The 20835-nt window shown below is 44.6% G+C and overlaps 1 protein-coding gene across 5 annotated transcripts in view; it reads left to right on the top strand.

The window, feature by feature from the left end:
• The first annotated feature begins 2552 nt into the window (after positions 1–2552).
• Positions 2553–20835, top strand: part of RHBDL2 (rhomboid like 2) — a 45978-nt gene continuing 27695 nt past the window's right edge. For 2 of the 5 annotated variants that reach the window (XM_079113765.1, XM_079113761.1), the window contains exons 1-4: positions 2592–2695; positions 9737–9990; positions 15801–15876; positions 17627–17890. In XM_079113765.1, coding sequence (XP_078969891.1) covers positions 17648–17890 — 243 coding nt within the window. In that variant the 5' untranslated portion in view covers positions 2592–2695; positions 9737–9990; positions 15801–15876; positions 17627–17647. Of the gene's footprint in view, positions 2696–9736; positions 9991–15800; positions 15877–17626; positions 17891–20835 lie in introns of all 5 variants that reach the window. The other 3 variants (XM_079113764.1, XM_079113763.1, XM_079113762.1) reach the window with 3 other exon arrangements.

The following is a 20835-nucleotide window of genomic DNA, read 5'->3' as shown; positions in this document are numbered from 1 at the left end:
GCTGCTACCCCTTCTGAGCAGTCCTTTCCCCTCTCTCTTTCTTTTTTCCTGTATACCTTCTTTCCATAGACATTTTTCACCTTGTATAACAGCACAGTCTGTAGTCCTGGGAGTGGAACAAGTAGGTGATATTCACTTTGGGTCTCACCCACTCTGTACTCATCTTACTAACATATTACTCAGGATAGCAGGAGTCCCTCACTCCTTGAGTGTCCCTGAGTCTTTCATCCTTGATTTGTGCCACTCTGATTAGGTTCTCAGCATCTCTCTGTGATCCTATATCTCAAATGGTTCCCTTTTCTTTCTCCTCTCAGCTGTTTATTCGAAGTTGGCAAATGCCTTCAATCTTTTACCCAGACTCTCTGCCTCTGACTCCTAGCAGGTAATCTTGTTGCTTACTTTAAATTTTACTTTATTTTAATTTTGTAGTACTCAGGATTGAACCCAGAAGTGCTAAACCACTGAGCTACATCTCCAGCCCTTTTTATTTTATTTTGAGACAGGGTTTTGCTAAATTGTTGAGGCTGGCCCCAAACTTGCAATCCTCCTGTCTTAGTCTCCTGAGTAGCTGAGATTACAAGCACGTGCCACTGTGCCTGGCTTCTTGCCACCTACTTTAGCTAGAAATGGAGGTGGAGTGCAACTTCCTCATATGTAGGCATAAGCTCTCTGCAAAGAGACCATCAGTGGCCATCTCTAGTGCCCCAGGGCATCTCCTGGGCTCCCCCTGCAGCCCAGTACTGTCCCTGCAGTTCCCATCTACTTTAGTGCCATCTGGGCCTGGGAGTAGGAAAGTGGGAGAAGAGAGTGGTCAGGGTATTTCTTTCTGCTCCCTTCTGCTTCACCAGTGGTCACTTCCCTCTCCAGTGGAAGAACCCTTGTCTGCAGCTCCAACTCCCAGTGGGCTCCATCTACACTGTTCCGTCTTCTTGTCCCTTTAGACCCAGGGAGGTGAGGGCTTCCCACTGTTGCTAGTTCCCGGATATTCATCTCTTCATGGCTTCCTTTGCCCTTCCCAGATCTCTGTAAATAGTCACTTCATTAAATTTTCTTCCATTTAGTGGAATATACCTTCTCCTTGTTGGGTCCCTGACTGATATGTAACTCATATCTCCCCCTGGAGCCACTGCTTCCTGAACGTCCTTACAGGTGTTCCCAACTTAACAAGTCCAGAACACATTTCATTTCCTCCAAATTGCTTTCCCCCCTGACAGTCCCACTGTGCTGGTGGGCAACTACAACCTAGTCAATTATTTAAGTTGGAAACCTGGTATTCATCTCAGACTCCTTATTCATATATATATATATTTTTTTTTTTTTTTATTTTTTATTTTTTATTTTAAGACAGGGCTCAAATTGCTCAGACTGGCCTTGAACTTGGAATCTTCCTGTTTTAATCTCCAGAGTCACTAGGATTACAGGTGTGCATCACATCATGCTGCTGAACTCCTTATTCTTTAAATCCATCAGTGCTATCCCATAAGCATTCCTTGAATCCATCCTTTCCTCTCACTCTTGCCCAGTGCCCTGGGTTAGGTCCACATTATCCATTATCATTGCTTTAACTCTTGCAGCAGCCCAATTGGTATTCTTGCTTTAGTCTTGTGTCCCTCAAACCCTTTTTTATGTGGCATTTAAAATGCACTCCACGGAGGGGATGTAGATCAGTGATGGAGCACTTGCCTGGCATCCACAAAGTCTTGGGTGTGATCCCTATCACCACAAACAAACAAACAAACAAGCAAAAAAACAAAAAAAACAAAATGCAAATGAGAATTTGTTTCCTGTGTTTCAAACCTCTCTGTGATTCTCTCGTACCTATATGATACAGTCTGAGCTCTTTAGCAAGAAATACAAGGCCCTCTGGATCTGACACTCCTCACTCACATTCTGAACGTTTAGTAGTTTCTTTTGTATGTTACCTACTCTAAGAGCTTTTCCAGAACCCTTCCCCACAGGGGAGTCCTCCCTGGTCCCTGCTGTGTGAATCTTGGGCAAGCCTCAATGATGAACCTCATTCTTTGTCTTCCCAATAGAGTAGGAGGACAGGAAACACATGAATCCACCTCTTCATTCTCAGAGCCTGTCACAAGGCAAACCAGTCTCAAAACGCATTCAATGAATAACCACAAACTGGGTTGGAGTGTTAGGGACAAGGCACAACCAGTTTGGTGGACAGAACTCAGGGGGTTTGTGACTAAGCCTGGGGTCATCAAGTCAACCCCAGTCCAGTGCCCAGTACCAGGCCAGGCTTCAGGCCAGAGCAGTGACAAAGACCACCCCATGAGGCCTTTCCCAGAGAGCTGAGTACAAGGCAAGGGGCCAAGACACACAGCAGGACTGTGGGACTTGGAGGAGGCGTGGAGAGGTTGCAGCGCCCAGGAGAAAGCACAGGGAGGCGTCACCGGTTCCCTGGCACAGACCTAAGCGGGTGGAGGGGGAGGATTCATTCATCCAGGGCCAGCCTGAGAGTGAGACTGCCCAGCAGGCCACAAGGCTGGGAGGGGATTTCCTCAGACTCCCTCCTTCTGGGTTGGGTCGCTAGGGAACCTGTCCGGACGGTAGTAGGGGAGGGACCTAGGAGCGCCTGGCAGGGCGGGAGCTTGGGGCTGCAGGCAGCCTCGGTGGCCCGGGTCGCCTCAAACTCGGGGACCGGATTGTGCTGCTTGAGACGCCCCTGCCTCGGCCACCCGAGGTAAGGTGCCAGCTGGGGCGGTGGAGGGAGTCCGGGTGTCCGGAGAAGGAGGCGGCGCGGGAAGCGCCTGAGCTCTACAGCCCGAGTCTGGCGCGGGAGGGAGACGGGGAGGCTGGGTGCTCCCTCCGTAACCAACCTTCCGGAGCAGCCTGGAGTGGCCGCTTGGGGTCCTGCAACTTTCATTTTAAAAGTTGGCAGCACGTCGGGCCAGGAGTCTGGAGACTGTCTTCCAGAGACATGAGGATGGGGGAGATGGCCAGGTAATGTAATTCCCCTGCCCTGTTCAATCACTGGCCTTTTCTCCTTCCATCAGGTCTTCACAGCATCCCCGAACCTCCAGTTTTGCGGGGGAGTGTTGGGGATCAAACCCAGGGCCTCAAACATGCTAGATAAATGGGCTACCCCTGAGCTACACCCCCAGTTATACCCCCAGTTTTTTCTACCTCCAACCGAGTGGATTCCCAGCCTTCTATTCCACAGACCTCTGCTCCTGCCTGGGGCACTGGAGACCACAGCCGGGTCTGCTGTGCTGCTTCCAGCAAGGCAGCTCTCCCAGGCTAATTTGTTTCCTCCTTCCTGGTATGAGCATCTGAGGGATTTCACCATTCACTTATTATTCATTTGTTTGTTCCTCCTGTGTGAGTGTGTACTTGGAATCTCTAGGGACTGGGAAGGCACTATTTTTGCTTCTCCTGGGGGTAAGAAAACTGAAATTCATCCATAAACATTTAATGATCATCTACAAGCTGGCAGGCAGTGTGGCAGGGTGGAAAATTATTTTGGAGTCACAGGGAGACTTGCCATATCCTACAACTGCTGTTTACTTCCTGAACCTTGGTTTCCTCATCTGTAAAATGGTATTTTTAGGAAGATGACAAGAAACCGCACATGCCAAGTACTAAGACTGGGTGTCAGGCACATCACAGAACCTGGATAAACATCTGAGCTCTCTTCTTCTTTGACCCCCTTCCTGCCACACCCCTCACTGGCACCTCCTTGCCTTAGGCTTGGCTTGTAAAGGTACCTAAGACAACCCCTGGCCTTGAAAGCACCTAGGTGGACTTGTAAACACAGAACTGGGCAGTGCGGGGAGGTGGTGAAGGAAGAGGGAGACCAGAAGTTATGGAAATGGAACTGAAGAAAGCGCCAGCTGCTGGTTGGAGGTAAAAACACTGAACCAGGGCTGCATCCAGACCCTCCTGTGTGTCTGAACTTGCACATTAAATCTTTAAAACCAACTCCGCCTGGCTGCAGGGCAAAGGCTTTTAAATGCATTATCTCACAAAATCATAAACCTGTTATGATATTATCCCCATTTTTCAGATGAAGAAATGGACTGCAAAGTGTTTAAGGAATTTATTTACCTAAGGTCACATGGGTAGTAAGTAATGGATCTAGAATTCAGTCTTGTAGATCAGGTTCTAAATTCCATGCTCTTTGCCTGACTCTGCTGTCTTTACGTTTCTTGGTACTAGAAAGGCTGAAAGTGAGGGCCTCATGATCCCTCAACTACTTAAGGCACTAGTCTTTTCACTTCCTGTGCATCTCTAGCTTTGGGCTGCTTCAGCCAGGTGGAGAGGAGCACACTCTCTGATTTATTAATTCATTCACACATTCATACATCATTCATTCAATCAAGTGCCCTGTTCATCCCATGAGACTGCAAGGTTCCAAGAGGATAGGATCATGTCTGTTGATTCAGTTATATTAACAGCACTTTGTATGTCTCTAAGGTAAAACTGCTGGCCAAATCTTTTGTGAATAAATGAAGCTGACACATATTTATTGATGGATTCCATTGATTGGGTAATAGGGATTTGAAGATAAATAAAACAAAAGTCCTGTTCTTGGAATGTTCACACCTTGTGACAGTTACAATACAAAGAATACTCTTTAGACATGAGCAGAGGTTGCTGAGTGGCTTGGGGGGGGGGGGCATTTAATTCTACCGTGTCTGCTTTCTTCCACATGGTGTCCTCCGGGCCTAGCACAATTCCAGGTATGTGGTGGATGCCCACTAAAGGCTTTGCAGAGGAGGTGTAAAGATCAGAGGGGTGTTTAGACTTCCCCAGGAGAACAAATTAGGAAGGGAAGATGTCCTCACAGAGGGAGAAGCTCATGAAGAGCCTTAGTGGAAAGTGGGAGCTGGTACTGCTTGGGGCTCAGTAGACTGGAATATAGGGTGTGTTGGGGGAATAGCAAGAAATGAGGGTCAAAAATAGGCCTCAGGTCACGAGGCCTTTGTGAACCTTGTTAATAAAACTGGACTTTATACCAAGGGCCCTGATTTGCATTTCAAAAGTGTGTGAACAATGCATAGGGTCTAGGTGATGACCAGGGGCTGGTGGAGTCCCCTCCTAACTGAGGAAATAAACCTTCCTTTTTAGGACCTCATGATGGTTTGTTCATGAACAGCCTCCTGAGTTGTCCCATGTTCTGATCTATTAGCATTTTGTCCTCGGTTGTACACTGGATCACTGCTAATCTGCTCCTTCTAATAAAAGCACTGAAATTTATGAATAATTTACATTTGTATAACTTGGAGCAGATTCAAAGACATTCTCCTTGCGAACTTACAGACCCATGTGCTTTCTTAAGTAAGAGACAGAGGTGTAGATGGGTGGCCAGGAATTCCAGCCAGCTCTGCATGTGCTCAGGGAGGGTGTGTGGAAATGCCAGTGGTTCTGCAACTGATGGCTTTGAAGGAGCCAGATTCCAGATCCTCAGCCTCCACAGGTACTGTTTCTTCACGCAATCTGCTTGTCTGGATTCTTTTAAATTCTCCTTTCAACTCTGCTCTCATTGTTTCTTTCCCTTGGCTTTACAAAAAAAGGCACACCTCTATCCATCTTCAATCTTTCTGTGGCATATGGTTCAAAAGGACAATTGGAGAACACTGTTCCTGAGAGAGGGCAAGCCAAAGAGTAAGATGAAATAGTAAGGGGTCATGCCTCACTACAGACTCATAGTCCTTATTTATTCAGTTTAGTTTAATTTAGTTTGCAGCACTGGTAACTGAACCCAGGGGTGCTCCATCACTGAGCTACATTCCCAGACCTGGTTATTTTATTTGGAGATAGGGTGTTGTTAAATTGCCAAGACTGCCCTTGAACTGTGATCCTCCTGCCCCAGCCTCCCTTGGGATTACAGGTTGTGTCACCATGCCCAGCTCATAGTATTTATTTTATTTAAAAATACTTGTTTGATGCTAATTATGTGCCAGACACTGTTTGAAGAGTTTTACAGAAAAGGAACTAATTTAATATTCATACCAAGTCTATAGATACTTTGATCTTTTTTTTCTCCCACAGATGAAGTTCCTGAGGCATGGAGAGGTTTGGTGAGTTGCTCAAGGTCATAGTGATAAAATCAGGATTTGAACTCAGGCACTTTGAACTCCTCTAGAATGGGTGCTCTTAACCATTATATGTTTCTATTAACCTTAAGTCATTTAGCTTTTTACGTATTGTAAAATTAGAGTTGAGATGGGCCTGTTGTCATGGGAATGCAAATTGACACATTTATAAAACTTTTTAAAAAATGCAGTGTATTTTCTTACAGATAGAAAATCCATCTGATTTGGCTGATTGGTTTGACAGTAAGGAGTGGCTTTGCCAACTGGATTATATGGTAGACATTTCCTGTAAACTGAACAAGCTAAATCTGTAGCTCCAAGGTTTGGGTGAAGATATATTTAAAGCATGTCTCTAACAAAGACTATGCCAGAGAACTTGATCTTGGCACCGATTTTAACTTGCGAAAAATAATTTTAGTTATTAACTTAAAAATATGTGGCAGGCTAGTGGTGTTGCTCAGAGGTAGATCTCTTGCTTAACATGCATAAGGTCCTGGGTTTGATACCCAGTTTTTTAAAAAAAGAGTGTGAGACGGGACATAGCATTTTCAAAATACTTATGGAGATTCATGAACAAAATTATGTAAAGGACTTGCGATGCACAGCATGTATAGACAGCACTGGCCCTGTGCACTTGGCGGGGATGAGACCCGATCAGGTGAAGTCAAGTGGCTTGCTCCCAGGAAGGCAGGGGGGCAGAGGTGTAGCAGGAACCAGAGTTTTCTGGCTCCTGTGAAGTCAGTGTTCTTTCCAGCCTCCATATTTCCTCCTTCCTTCCTTCTTTCCTTCTTCATTTGGTGGTTCGTTCAGCAAACTCTTAGCCCCGTTCTGTGCTAGGCTAGGGTACAGATGGAATAGAAAAATAAACATTTCTGACTTTTCTGGAGCCAGTAAAGAGTCAGACAATAAATAAACTGGATATTTTTAGATATGATAAATGTTGGGTACAAATAAGCAGGGACATGTCCTGGAGCATGTGGGGGTTGGGGAAGGCGTGCATGGGGGAGACTTCCTAGGGAGGTGCTATTTGTTGTGAAGAAGTGTGTGTGTGTGTGTGTGTGTGTGTGTGTGTGTGTGTGTGTTGGAGTGGGGAGGAGTGGGGAGAAAGGGCTACACTGAGGAATGGAAAGTGCAAAGACCCTGGGGCAGAGTTTGATGTGTGCCGGGAACAGAAGGAAGTCCCAACAGAAAGAAGTCCCTGTGGCTGAAACACAGAGTTGTTGGGAAAGAGTGGGAGAAACTGAATTCTATAAAGAAGGCAGGAGCTAAGGTCAAGCTGGGACCTTATCAGCCATAGTACTTATCCTGAAGACAATGGGTAACCACTGAAGGCTTTTTTAAATCTTTGGCAGTGCTAGGAATAGAACCCAGGTCCTTTTATGTGCTAGGTAAGTAGTTTATCACTGAGCTACACCTCTAGCCCTTTGTATTTTATTTCAAGACAAAGTTGCCCAGGCTGGCCTTGAACTTGCAACCCTCCTGTCTTAGCCTCCCAAATAGCTGGGATTGTAAGTGTGCACCATGGGGCACAGCCCTTATTGAAGGTATTAAAGGAGAGTTAATATACTGTGATTTATGGTGTTTTTTTGGAGGGTAGGCAGGAGTGGAAATGGAGGTAGAGGCTGATTTGAGAAGCTATTTCGGTAAGATATCTGCAGTCTGCTCCCTGCCGGAATCCAAAGGTGGCCATTGTTATTGGAAGGCAGAGTGGTATAAAACGTCATTCTGTCTTCTGACTCAGATGAAGGGCATTGGTAGCTGTTGCTGTATAATAAATCTCTCCAAAATTTAGTGACTGAAAACAACTTCCATTTTATTTTGTCTTGATTCAGTGGGTCAGGAACTGGGACAGGGTTCGGCTGAGCATTTCTGCTCCATGTCCTGGAGGCTCGGGTCAAGCAGTTGACTATATTTTTGGCTGGGAAGTTCATCAGCCTGAGGCCTTAGTGCCCCTTTATATGGTTGCTTTTTTCACATGAATAGCTTGGGCTTCCTCATAGCACGGTGGCTTCAGAGTAGTCAACCTTCTTATGTGGTGTCAGGCTTCAAGGAGGCAGCATTTCTTACGACCTGGCCTTGGAACACACTCCCTCTACCATGTAGTACTGGTCAAAACCAGTCACAGGGTTGGCCTAGATTGAAGGAGAGTGGAAACAAACCCCATCTTTCAGAGGGAGGAATAGAAAATAATAGGCTCCATTTTTAGCCTGCCATACTAGGCTTCTGGAAACTGAGTAACCCTAACCACTCAGATGGTGCTGACCCACTTTTTAGTCTAAATCATAACACATTGTGTTGGAACAATTTACAGGTCTTTATTCCCTCCTGAATATGAGGGCTTGGAGAAAAGAAGTTTTATTTTGTTGTTGTTGTTGTTGTTGTTATTGTTTCCAATGTGTTTCCAGAATCTAGCACATACAAGGCATTCAGAGGAAGTGTGTTGAATGAATGTCCACATCACATAAGTGTTCAGTGGTTATCAAAACATGGTGTATGAAAGACTCCCTGGGAAACCTATTAAAAATGCCTGCAGATTTCCAGAAGACCCAAGCCCAGAATCTCTGAATCCACCTCCCAAGGGCGGGATTTTATTCTTTGACCCCATTAAAAAATCCCAGAACCAAGTTCAGTGTTACACGCTTGTAATCCCAGTAACTCTGGAAGCTGAGGCAGGAGGATCACAAGTTTGAGGTTAGCAACTTAGCAAGATCATAATAAAAAGGGCTGGGGATGTACCTCAGTGGTGGAGTTCCCCTGAGATCAACTCTTCGTGCCCCCCACTCCCGAAAAGATCCTAATGCACAGACCCCAGCCCCAGAGACTCTGATTCCATTGATCTGGGGTGAGCCCAGACAAACAGGCTCTTTGGGGGATTCTGATGTGAGGCCAGGGTTAAGAACCTTAGCCTAAGGTGTAGAACCAGGCATCTTTGCCTAACATCCTTGGATGGTTCGGAGGCAGACGATTTAGGACAGGGTGATCAAACACCCTTGGTTTGCCCAGGTGTGTCCTGATTTTAGCACTGAGAGTTCCGTATCCCAGGAAACTCACAGTCCTGTGCAGACTGGGATGATTGGTCACTGTCAATGGATCACTGCAATGTTTAAGAAACACTTCAGTGAGGTAGTAAAAGTCTTTTTTGGAAAAAAAAAAAAAACCTACAAATTTCTAATAAAAGTAATGATTTTTATCTCCTTACTTGAGAGACTGAACTAGTATCATGATGCTATTGGACAGAGCCAACTCCTTGAATCAGGGAGGAAACATCTCAGGGTCAGGTTCCCATCAGCCCTGTGGGCTAGGTCTTTTAGCTTACTTAGTGTGTCTGATTTGGGGGAGTCTTCCAGACTGTATTTCTTAGTGTACATGAGGTGGCTTCTGAAGCTCAATCCATAAGGATGATAATGGGTCGAGGATAGTGTAAGATACAGGAGTGGTTCCCCATGCCTTCTATAGCAATGTGTGTTGTTACTATTATTAATATTATAATAGGGTACATAAATTTATGTAATATTTTAAACAGCTCTGTAAGGAGGCAGGCTGTTGTAGTGGAGGGGCCTAGGGTCTGGCCTCAGATCAGTGGATTTGTTCTCCTGCTGCGCTGTCATGAGGTATGTAATCCTGGGTGCCTGTTTTTGCCTCAGTTGTTCATCTGTAAAATGGGAATAACAACGATTTCTTCATAGATAAGGCAGATGGGAGGAGCCACCAAAATAAAATAGGGGAAAGTGGTCCATAGACTGGGAAGGGTGGAGCGTTATGATGGTCTTACGGGAAGGACGTGAAGAAGCTATTCTGTGCATGATCAAAGCTCTAGTCCCTTCACCTGAGCCACAGAGAGAGCTGTGGGGGTCCAAGAAGATGCTTTTAACACATGGCAAGCTGTGGAGAGACCTCAGGAAGCAGAGGGGCCCTACCTTAGTTGCCCTGGCTGTGGAGGGTAAGTGTGCTTTGCCTCAGAAAAACTTTTGCAAACGGGGGTTTGTGAAGCATTTTTTGTTTGTAAATCTTTTGCCTATTTATTCCAAATGTGCCCTCAGAGTTGGAGCAAAAGGCAAACAACCCCAACCACAAGCCCATAATATTGAAAAGCCAGTTTCTTAATTTCTGTAGCTAAAAAAGCATCCTTTCAGTCCGTAACCACAGAGAGATTGCTGGAACCCTGGAACTGGGCATAATGATGGTTTGCTATGTGATGAGGGAGGCTGTTAATCTCTGTGGCCCTGAAGCCCAATCCATGACCTCTCCAGTTATCCAGGTTGCCTAGCAACACACCAAAAGCCTCCCCACTAGGCAGCAACTGGGCACACCCAGCCAGCCAGCTGCTCGCCTCCTGGGCTCCCGGGCCACATCAAGGCTGGACTCAGCCTGGGAAGAGGCCTGCCTGGTACCAACGAATGGGTGGGGCCAGCTGTTTAGAACAACAATTCAGATATTTTAAACCTGCTCATTTGAATGCAGCTAAGAAACAGCACAAACTAATGACCATGAGTGTCTTCTACCAAAGAGGAGTTATCCTAATGGTATTGGCCTTGCCATTGCCCACCTGGGACAGGTGAAGGAGGTAAGATGAGCCTGACTTAGTCTTTCTGGTTCAGAGAGGCAGATCCTTTCCCTGTCCTGGGCACTTGACTCCATCCGGACTCCCTGTGGTAGCGGTGGGGGTGGTAGGCATTTCCAGCCCCACACAGTCAGGTGACCTGCCAATTCTTCAATAGTTTGCCTTTGGGAATTCCCAGGGCTTGACCTGGGTCTGTCTTTGCAGCCAGAGGAAGAAGAGAATGTGAGGGTGGAGAGGGATGGTGTGGAAATGATCAAAATGGGCAGCAGAACACTCAGGGGTTGTTGTGGAGTCACAAGCGCAGGCTCTCCTCCCAGCCCTCCCCTTGTAGGGCCTTAAGCCAGTTACTCTGGAGCCTGAGTTTCCTTATAAGAGGGGGTGTTAGCAGCCTGCCTCACGAGGTGCTTGTGAAAGACGATGAAGAGGAAGCTCACAGGTGCTCAGCGTGGAAGCCCACACACAGTGCTTACTGCCGTGGCAGTCATGCCACTTCGCTTGATTCTTAGGATCCCGTGAGACACTCAGGGTAGGGGTGAGCCCTGTTGCAGCCAGAGGAACTGAGGCCCAGTGAAATGAGTATACTGGGAGTAGAGGGGAGGCGTTCACGATGCCACACGAGTAGCGGTGCTCCTAAAGGCAGTCGTTGCAACAAGGTGGCGCTCGCTACTGGTCTCTGAGGACGCAGCGAGGGCAGAATGGCATGGGCATGTGTGGGTCCAGAGGAAAAGGCACTTTGCAACATGAAGTGACACAAGATCTAGTCGATGTGGTGTGGATGCGGTTCCTCCTGCCTTTCCTTCTTCTTTTCTTCCCTCTTTCTCTCCTTCTTCCTTCCTTCTCTCCACCAGTATTCTTTCAAATAAACTTTCTTCGGGAGGGGTAATTTTGGATTTACAGAAAATTTGCAAAGGTAGTGCTGAGTTTTTATACACCCTTTACTCAGATATGAGGTTATTATTTTTTTTTTTTTTTTGGTGCTGGGGAGTGAACCCAGGGCCCCGTGCATGCTAAGCAAGTGCTCTACCTTTGAGCCACATCCCCCTCCCACAAATAATTTTTTGAATATCTACCATGTCCCAGGAATGGTTCTGGGCACAGAGAATGTAGCAGGGAAAAGGTCTCTGCCCTCCAGGATAGCATGAGTATGTGAGCTGGAGTGACTTGGAGACACGCATTCTGGTTCTTTTTATTGGTATCAAGAATTGAACTCAGGGGTGCTTAACCACTGAGCCACATCCCAACCCCTTTGTATTTTTTATTTTGAGACAGAGTCTTGCTAAGTTCCTGAGGACTTTGCTACGTTGCTGAGGCTGGCCTCCAACTTGAGATCTTCCTGCCTCAGCCTCCTGAGTCACTGGGACTACAGGCATGTGCCACTGCACCCAGCTTAGTCTGGTTCTTAAAGGGGCCACTGCCTCTGCTTCATCTGGTATACTCGTCAGAGATCTCCTAAATCTATTCCATTATTCTTTGGGAGTGGGTCCTGTGACTCTGCATGAAAACACATGCTATAGAGAATTCTAAAGCATAGCCAGAATTTTAAGGAACTACTAGTCTAGTGAAGACTATTTAATGTGCAGGTGAGAGAGCTGTGGCTCAGAGACAAGAAGGAACTTGCCCCTGGTCACAGGAAGTAGCAGAATTGAAACTAGACCACAGCTTTCGTGAATCTGTGCGTCTTATACTATGTCTCCCAAACACAGAAAAAAAATGAATTTTACTTGTCAGAAAAGACTCCGGATGGAGTTCAGAAGAATGTTTTGATTATTCAGTTAAATCAGTTAGGTTCCTGGTCACAAGGGACTGAAACTGATCCCAACTGATTAAATTGGAAAATGAATTTGATTGGAAGCACACTGGGTGGGTTAGAGACTCCAGGAAGGTGGACGAAACAAGGCGTGGACATGAATAAAGAAAGGGCAACAAGACCGTGAGCACTGTACCCAGATCTCCTCAGAGACAGGTGTGCAGAGCTGCCGCACGCTCAGTGCTGCAGCCCGTCACAGTCCAGTGGTGTTGGACGCCAGACGCCACACCAACCCCAGTGGCCAAGCATCTGGACACCGGAGGCTGCTACCAGCACCGCTACCTCCCAAAGATTTTCCCCATTCCCAGCTTCATCCTCGAACCTCCTAAGCAAATGTGACTGATTGGTCAAGCTGTGGTCACCAACCAGAGCCCTAGCTGCCTAGGGACCTGGAAATGTGAGTTTCAGGCAGTTTAACTTCTGTCGTGGGAGGTGGTCCCTGCTGCCCACCAAGATCAGATGAGGAACTTCCTAAGAAAACTGACCACAAGACTACATAAGTGTTATCAGAAGAATAGACTGAGCTGGTCCGGCTGGCACACACCTGCAGCCCCAGCTACTTGGGAGACTGAGGCAGAAGGATGGCAAGTTCGAGGCCAGCCTCAGCAACTGAGTGAGACCCTATCTCCCCACCACCACCTCTAAAAGGGCTGGTAATGTAGCTCAGTGGCATAGCATGTGAGGCCCTGGGTTCAGTCTCCAGTACCACAAAAGTAAATAATAAATAAATACATAAAGACTGAAAGTCCTTGATGTTTGCAGATTGAACACATACAATCTGGGTGTTTTATTAGCTGTCCTCTGAGGCCCATTGTGAATGACTGAATGATTGGCTTTGCCCGAGCCAGCCATTTACTCTGCCTGGACAGCTCACATGACTTCATTATTCTCTAGTGGTTATAGCCTTTGTGTGTTATGCATTTTATGTAACTGTAGTGATTGAAATCTTTGTTTCTTATTTGGGAGTAGAAAAGACTCATAAAATAAGTCACTTGATAGTACCAGTGAGAGAAATGAAGAGAAAGTGAAGAGGCCAGAGAAAGTGACTTTTTATTATTATTATTTTGCCACCAATACAAGTTTTGGGTCAAGTGGAGTGGAATGTCAAGTTCAGTGATATTTAGGGTCTGGGTTTCAATAGAGCCACCATGAATATGTGTCACAGACAGAAGAAGTGCTTTGGGAAGTTGCTTTAGTGGGTGTCAGCCAGCATGGAAATGGCTCTTCAAGAAAGAGATGAGACCTCTGAAGAGACACAACTGACTGGACGAGTTTCCTTTTTCTTCCTTCCTTGTGATCTCAGGTGCTGAGTATTGAATACGGTTAATATGCTCAAGCAATGAATTTTTATAAATAACTTTACTTCTATGCTTACAGAACATTTAGAAACTGAAATAGAACCAACAATTTTCTGATTACAATTTACAACAGAATTTTGGGAGATACTATGTAATATGTAGTGAATCAGAATATCTTAAAAGTCTTTGAAAAAAAAAAATCCCTTGCTAATGTCAAGGGTTTCCTGTGGAAATTCCTTCATGGAACTCTCTTTCTGTTGATTTTTTTTTTTTAAAGGTAGACAACCATTTTGGGTAAACAAGCACAGACCTACCCTTCCCAGTCTTTGGCCAACATACTGGCTCTGTGATTCATAACACATACAGTGCTTATACCGGGCAAGGTCAGGAGACAGGAGAGTTCTTTCCACCTTGCCTCTTCCTAAGAGAACTTGCTAACCATGAAGGCAAGGGTTTTGGTTCTTGGGGTGCAGGAGGGACATGGCCTTTTTTAAGCCATAAGACTAGAGGCATTCTAACAATATACCCTAGTTGCTCCTAGTGGCAGTGTGAGAAGATTTCACAGCAGTGCCAACCAGTTTTGATCTGTATGTGTGTGGCATTGCAACAAAAAGCAGGCAGTAGCAACTTGCTTAGATAAGAGTTGGGAGGTGCCACCTAACATCACGCCAACAGTAAAGACAGCCTTAGTACAGTACAGTAAATATCCATTTAATGAGTGACACCATGACCAAGAGTCACCAAATAATTGGATAGCTGTGGATGCTTTCATGTCCTGGTGAGTCTATACTGTGTGGGATCATTGCCACTCGCTTTAAGAGTCATGCTCTATTCACTTGGGCCTCCTAATTTGCTGGTGAAGTGTGCTTCTAGACACTGTCCCACTTTGACCTAGAGAGCTCATGGAGTTCATTTGCAGGCCACACCCAAACAAGGACAAAATTAATGACCTTAGATTAGACTTGGCTTTGTGAGATCTTAGGGAGGGAAACCTTGGACCCAGGAACAGATGTCCTAGTGAGCAGGTTTCAGTGCAGTACAAGGACGTACTTCCTAAGAATCAGAACCACCAGAAAATGTAACAGCACCACTGAAGTATATTTATGTCATTTACAATTTTTCATTACCATAAGTAGTTTTGCAGTGAACATCCTTGGAATATAGTTTTGTGTACTTGCTCAGATACATTTGCTGGATAACATTCTAGAAGTTGGCTGTTCTGTTGAAAGGTATATGCTTTTTATGTATTGTAGAAGCTGCCTGATTGTCTTCCAAGAGGCTGTGTCAATTTGTCCCTCACACCCTGCACTCATTTCCACACAGTTTTGTTAGTGTGGGACAGTATTAGTCTTTTTCACTGTTGCCAATCCGATTGGTAATATAGTTAACTATACTCAGAAATTCAGACGTGGGACAGAGAAACAGGAGTGGGAGGGATGGGGAATGTCAGAAGAAGCACCTGCTGTTGGGGATAAGATGAATCAGGGAGAGGCTGTGTGCTCAGGGAACAAGGGAACAGCCAGGTAGGGAAGTTGGAATGTGATCTTGACTGAAGAGAAATAAAAATCAAAGCTGCAAATAACTCCCCATTAGACTCCAGCTCCAAGTAGCTGGAACTACACATCAGATCTCTTTACTGCCTATGCCAAGGGACAAAGCAGACACACAATGACTCCTCTCTGGACCTGGTGGGTCAGTTACCTTTTCAACACAGGAGATATGTTTAGGTATTTATATATGTAAAATGGTGAGCTTGAAGTCATAATATTTCTGGAAATTTTGAAATCTAAAGGAAAAGAAAAATCTAGAGGAAAATGTAATCCTTATTTTTCTAGCCCCTTTTATGAGTGTAAAGTTATATTGTTAACAATGTGGAATTTTATTTTCTCATAAAGTGATCATGTGGTATTTAAATTTATAACATGGCTTATTCACACAATGTTAATAATTCCTAATTGAGCTTATTATTTTATTTGTGTTTTTTCAGGGGTGGTGGTGGTGGTGGTACTGGGACTGACCCCAGAGGCTCTCCCCCACTGAACCACATCCCCAATAATTTATTATTATTTTTTATTTTGAGACAGGGTCTCACTAAATTGCCAAGTCTGGCCTTGAACTTGACATCATCCTGCCTCAGCTCCTGAGTTGCTGGGAATACAGGTGTGTGCCAATTCACTGTGCTGGATATTTTACTTTATCTTATTTTTTGTAGTACTGGGAATCAAATCCAGGGTCTCACAAAATGCTAAGTAAGTACTCTATCAATAAGCCACATTCCCAACCTGAACTTATTTCTTAAATGCCTTAATATTTATAGTTAAAAGCTGCTGATCTTAAATGCACACTGTAGTTTCATCAATTGTAAGAAGGGGTTAAAAACTAGAAATAATGATCAATGTTCAAGAAAAATTAATAAAGCAGCTAGTAGGTCTACAGACTTAATGTCTGATGCTGTGGGGGAGGGAGGGTGAGTGGGAAGGTGTAAGATGCCGGGGAGGAAAAAAGTCTTTATTTAGAAAAATTGCTGCAGAAAAGAAAATTAAAAGAATTTGCTTCCTCCCTAGATTTATTGAATATAACCTACTGGAAAGTGGAAAATTGCCTAATGAGATTCATTTGGAAATAAATTGAATTTGATCTGATTTCCAATAACTTGCCTGTGAAAACAGGCCCCAGGCTCAGTTCTGTCCATTCCATCCTCCCACCCATCCATTGCCAATAACTAATAATTTTGGAGTGTTTACTACACGGCAGATATGGTTCCAAGTGCTTTACATGCAATATCTCAAATAATCTTCCAACAATGCTATGGGGTGACAACTATCGTCTCCAATTTAAAATGAAATCTGAGTGTTTCCCAGTAAATGAGGCAGAGAATTACCATATGACTCAGCAATTTCACTAGAAGATAATTGTCCCAGAGAATTGAAGATAGATAATTCAAATAAAAACTTGTAGAGATGTTCATAGCAGTTCATTCACAATGACCAAAAGATGGAAACAACCCAATGTCCATTAATAGATGCACAGATAAACAAAAATGTGGTATATCTACATAATGCAATGTTATCCAGAAAAAGGAAATTCTGCCCCAAGCCCAACATAGATAAATCTTGAAAATATGCTAGGTGAAAGAAGGTAGACACAAAGGACCACACATTGTATGATTCCATTTAAGTAAAATATCCAGACTAGGTAAATTCATAGAGACAGGAAGCAGATTAGTGGCTTCCAGGGGCTGGGTGAGAAGAGTATGGGGTTTTTGTGTGGGGTGATGAAAAAACTTTGGAACTAGATAGTGGTGTATTCACACAACATTGTAAATGTACCCAAGCACTGAATCGTATGTTTTAAACAGTTAAAATGGCAAATTTTATGTTGTGTATATTTTATTATGATTTTTTTTTTTTTTTTTTGGTGCTGGGAATTGAACCCAGGGCCTTGTGCCTGTAAGGCAAGCACTCTACCAACTGAGCTATATCCCCAGCCCCTTATTATGACTTTAAAAAATGTAAGGGAGGAAAGACTGGGAAAATTTAAGTGACTTACCTAAGGGAACCTTACGGGTGACATGGGGTAGAACTGTATTTTAACCCCAGTTGTCAGACTCCATGGCTCATCATTTTATTTTAAAGTATTTATTTATTTACTTATTGGAAAAACAACATTTATGACATGCCTAAGACATGGGAGTGTTTGATTCCCCAAAGTATTTGATGCTTTTCGAAACAAGTGGAAGACAGTAAAGTGAAAACTTAATTTGGGAGGTTTAGATCATTTTGAGCATCTTTAGCTGCCTCCTGTCAACACATAGGAAAACCAACAGTTGTACCAGAGAACCCAGGAAAAGAGCCACAGCCTGAAGACCACAGGGTTCCCTTTAGTGACCTGGCCTTCTTGTCCCTTTCAGGTGAAGGGAGGACCCCAGACAATGGCTGCTGCTCATGATTTGGAGATGCGGAGTGTGAATTTGAATATGGAGAGAGAGAACAAAGAAGAGCTGGAAGAAGAGAAAACTTGGGTAGATGGGGGAGGAAAAGACCCCCCCAGGAATAGAAAGGTCCACAGGATCGTCTCAAAGTGGATGCTTCCTGAGCCAGTCCGAAGAACATACTTGGAGAGAGCTAACTGCTTCCCGCCCCCGTTGTTCATCATCTCCATCAGCCTGGCCGAGGTAAGCGTCGTGCGTGGCGGGAGATGCGAACCCAACGCCCGCAAGGCCTTGACCTGGAGAAGAGGCTGGGGACTGGCCCGGGATGCCCCCCACAGTCGGCCCCTCTCCAGAGCTGCCTTTCTTGGCTTCCTGTGCTCTTCATCCCTCCACCAAGGATGGAGTTTAATTGGACAATTTTCTCGAGTTTCAGAGAAAAAAAGGCGGGATCCTCCAAGGATGTGTCCTCTGGGCGCGGGGTGTGTGCTCAGCCTCTGATCTGGTCAGCCCTTTTGCATTCACAAGACTGCAAGGCTCAGAGGGGTGGGACGACTCACCTAAGGGCTTGTCTTAGTGACTGGGCCAGGACTAGACTTGTCCTGAGAACTTTCCTCCCATCCTTGTTGTCTCAGAAAGAAAATGGCAGAGCATGGCTGCATGTGGGTGTGACTTCAGGGACATTAGAACGTCCCTAACTAACACAATCTTAATTCCCACTGATGCCTCAGCTTCCTTATCAGGGATCGTATTAATCAGGGATCTCCAGAAAAAAACAGAATCAATGGGGTAGGAGTGAATGTGTACACATACACACACACACACACAAACACACACACAGATTGTGATTTATTTTAAGAAATTAGCTCAAATGATTATGAAGGCTTGGCAAGTCCAAAATCTTCAAGGCAAGCTGCTGGCAGGCTGGAGACCCAGGGAAGCGCTGCAGTTTGAGTCCAGGGCTGTCTGCTGGGTGAATTCCCTTTTCCTAATGGAGGGCAATCTTTTCTATTTAGCCTTCAAATGACTGATTGGGCAAGACTCACTCACATTATGGAGGAAAATCTGCTTTACTTAAAGTCTACTGATTTAAATGTTAATAGAAGTTTCAGAAAAACTATCAGGGTACTGTATTAACCTTGGAAGGTGACATATAAATTTAGCCATCATGGCAGCCAAGTTTCTTATGACTCATAATGACAGAAACACTCCTATAATCCCAGTGGCCTGGGAGGCTGAGGCAGGAGGATTGTGAGTTCAAAGTCAGCCTCAGCAAAGTCAGCACCTCAGTGAGATCCTGTCTCCAAATAAAATGTAAAATAGGGCTGGGGATGTGGCTCAGTGGTCAAGTGCCCCTGAGTTCAATCCCTGGTACCCCCCAAAAAACAAAAACAAACCCCAAAAAACTGATGTGTAAGAATTCCCAGGAGACCCTTTGTCAAGGCTGTTTTGGTTGAAGGCAGGTAGCTCTCTGTTTTCTCATGGGGTTTTATTGTGGGATTCACTTATGACTGAGAAGTTATTAGGGGTGTATGTGGGTTCTATCTGCTTCTCCCTTCATTTATTCTTTCATTCTGTGGATTTCTGGATTTTCATGTTCCCATCAACTGTGTGTGGGGGTGGGAGGAAGGTTGGAGGATGAATGGGACAAGGCCACATGGTATAAACGTGACTGTGCATAGAGTGCCCAGCTTCCTGCAGTGGGTCAGGGGGTACCCCTAGGATTTCTGACTCTTACGGAAAGATCTGAAAGATCTGCTTTTTGAATTATTTTAACTTTTTCTTCTTCTTTTTTTGGTCGTGCTGGGGAGGGAACCCAGGGCCTTGTACATGCTAAGCAAGTGTTCTACCACTGAGCTCTACCCCCAGGCCTTAAGTAAACTTTATATTTTGGAATAATTTTTATTTGGAATAATTTTAGCTTTATAGAAAAGGTACAAAGGTAGAACAGAGAGTTCCCCTATACCTCTCACTTAATTTCTCCTGTGTCGGTAAGTTTAATGTTAAATGTACTAATATTCCATAGTACATTTGTCAAAACTAAGAAGCTAATGTTTGGTACCGTGCAGGTTGAGTATCCCTTATCTGAAATGCTGGGAATCAGAAATATTAGATTTCAGTTTTTCTGATTTTGGAATATTTGCATAGTCTTTATAGGTTGAGTAACCCTAATCAGAAAATCTAAAATTCAAAATGCTTCAAGATCCAATTTTTTTTTGTTTTTTGTTTTGGTACCGGGGACTGAAACCTTATCCCAGCTGAGACACATCCCCAGCCCTTTTTATTTTGAGACAGGGTCCTGCTAAATTGCTTAGGGCCTCTAAGTTGCTGAGGTTGGCTTTGAACTTGCAATCCTCCTGCCTCATGCTGGGATTATAAGTGTGCACCACCACACCTGGCTGATCCAAAACTTTATGAGAGCTATGTTGGTGGATACAAACTTTCAGATTTTGGAGAAATTTGAATTTCAGATTCTCAGATCAGAGATGCTTAACCTAAGCTGGGGATGTAGCTCAGTGGTAGAGCAGCTACTTAGCATGCACAGGGCCCCGGGTTCCATCTCTAGTAGTGCAAAGAAAAAAGGTGTAGAAATGTCTAACCCATACTATTAATGAAATTCCAGACTTTATTTGGATTTTACCAGTTTTCCCGTTAATGTCCTCTTTCTGTGCGCTGGTACCTTCCAAACCAGGGAATCAAATTGCACTTAGTAGTCACATCTCCCCAGCCTCCTCTGATCCCTGATGGTTTCTCAGTTATTTTTCCATGTGCTTAGCAGTCTTGAGGTGTCTGTCAGGTATCTGTATAATGTCCCCCAGTCTGAGTTTGTTTGATGTTTTTCTCATAATTAGACTAGAGTTATGGGTTTAGGAAGAGAATACCACAAAGGGGAAGTGCCCTTCCCTTCCCATCACATTAGGGAGTAGGGGATATCACATGATGTTACAGGGACATTGCTCTGTACCATTTGGTGGAGGCAGAGTTTGATGAATTTTGCCACTGTGAAGTTACTACTTTTCCCTTTTCTTACTGCATTCCTGGAAGCCAGCATTGATTTATTTTCATATTAATTGTAAATGAAAGATAAAATAGTGGGGGTGGGAACGTGAGGACTGTAGACATTTAAGGGGGTGGGAGAGAACCTAGTGCTAGACCGCAGGGTGTCAAAGAGCAGGGGATAGGGGATTCTT

This window comes from Sciurus vulgaris, assembly GCF_902686455.1.
Source record: "Sciurus vulgaris genome assembly, chromosome: 1".
Classification (NCBI taxonomy): domain Eukaryota; kingdom Metazoa; phylum Chordata; class Mammalia; order Rodentia; family Sciuridae; genus Sciurus; species Sciurus vulgaris.
Note: the sequence above shows the minus strand (reverse complement) of the source record. Positions and strands in the feature narration are given on the sequence as shown.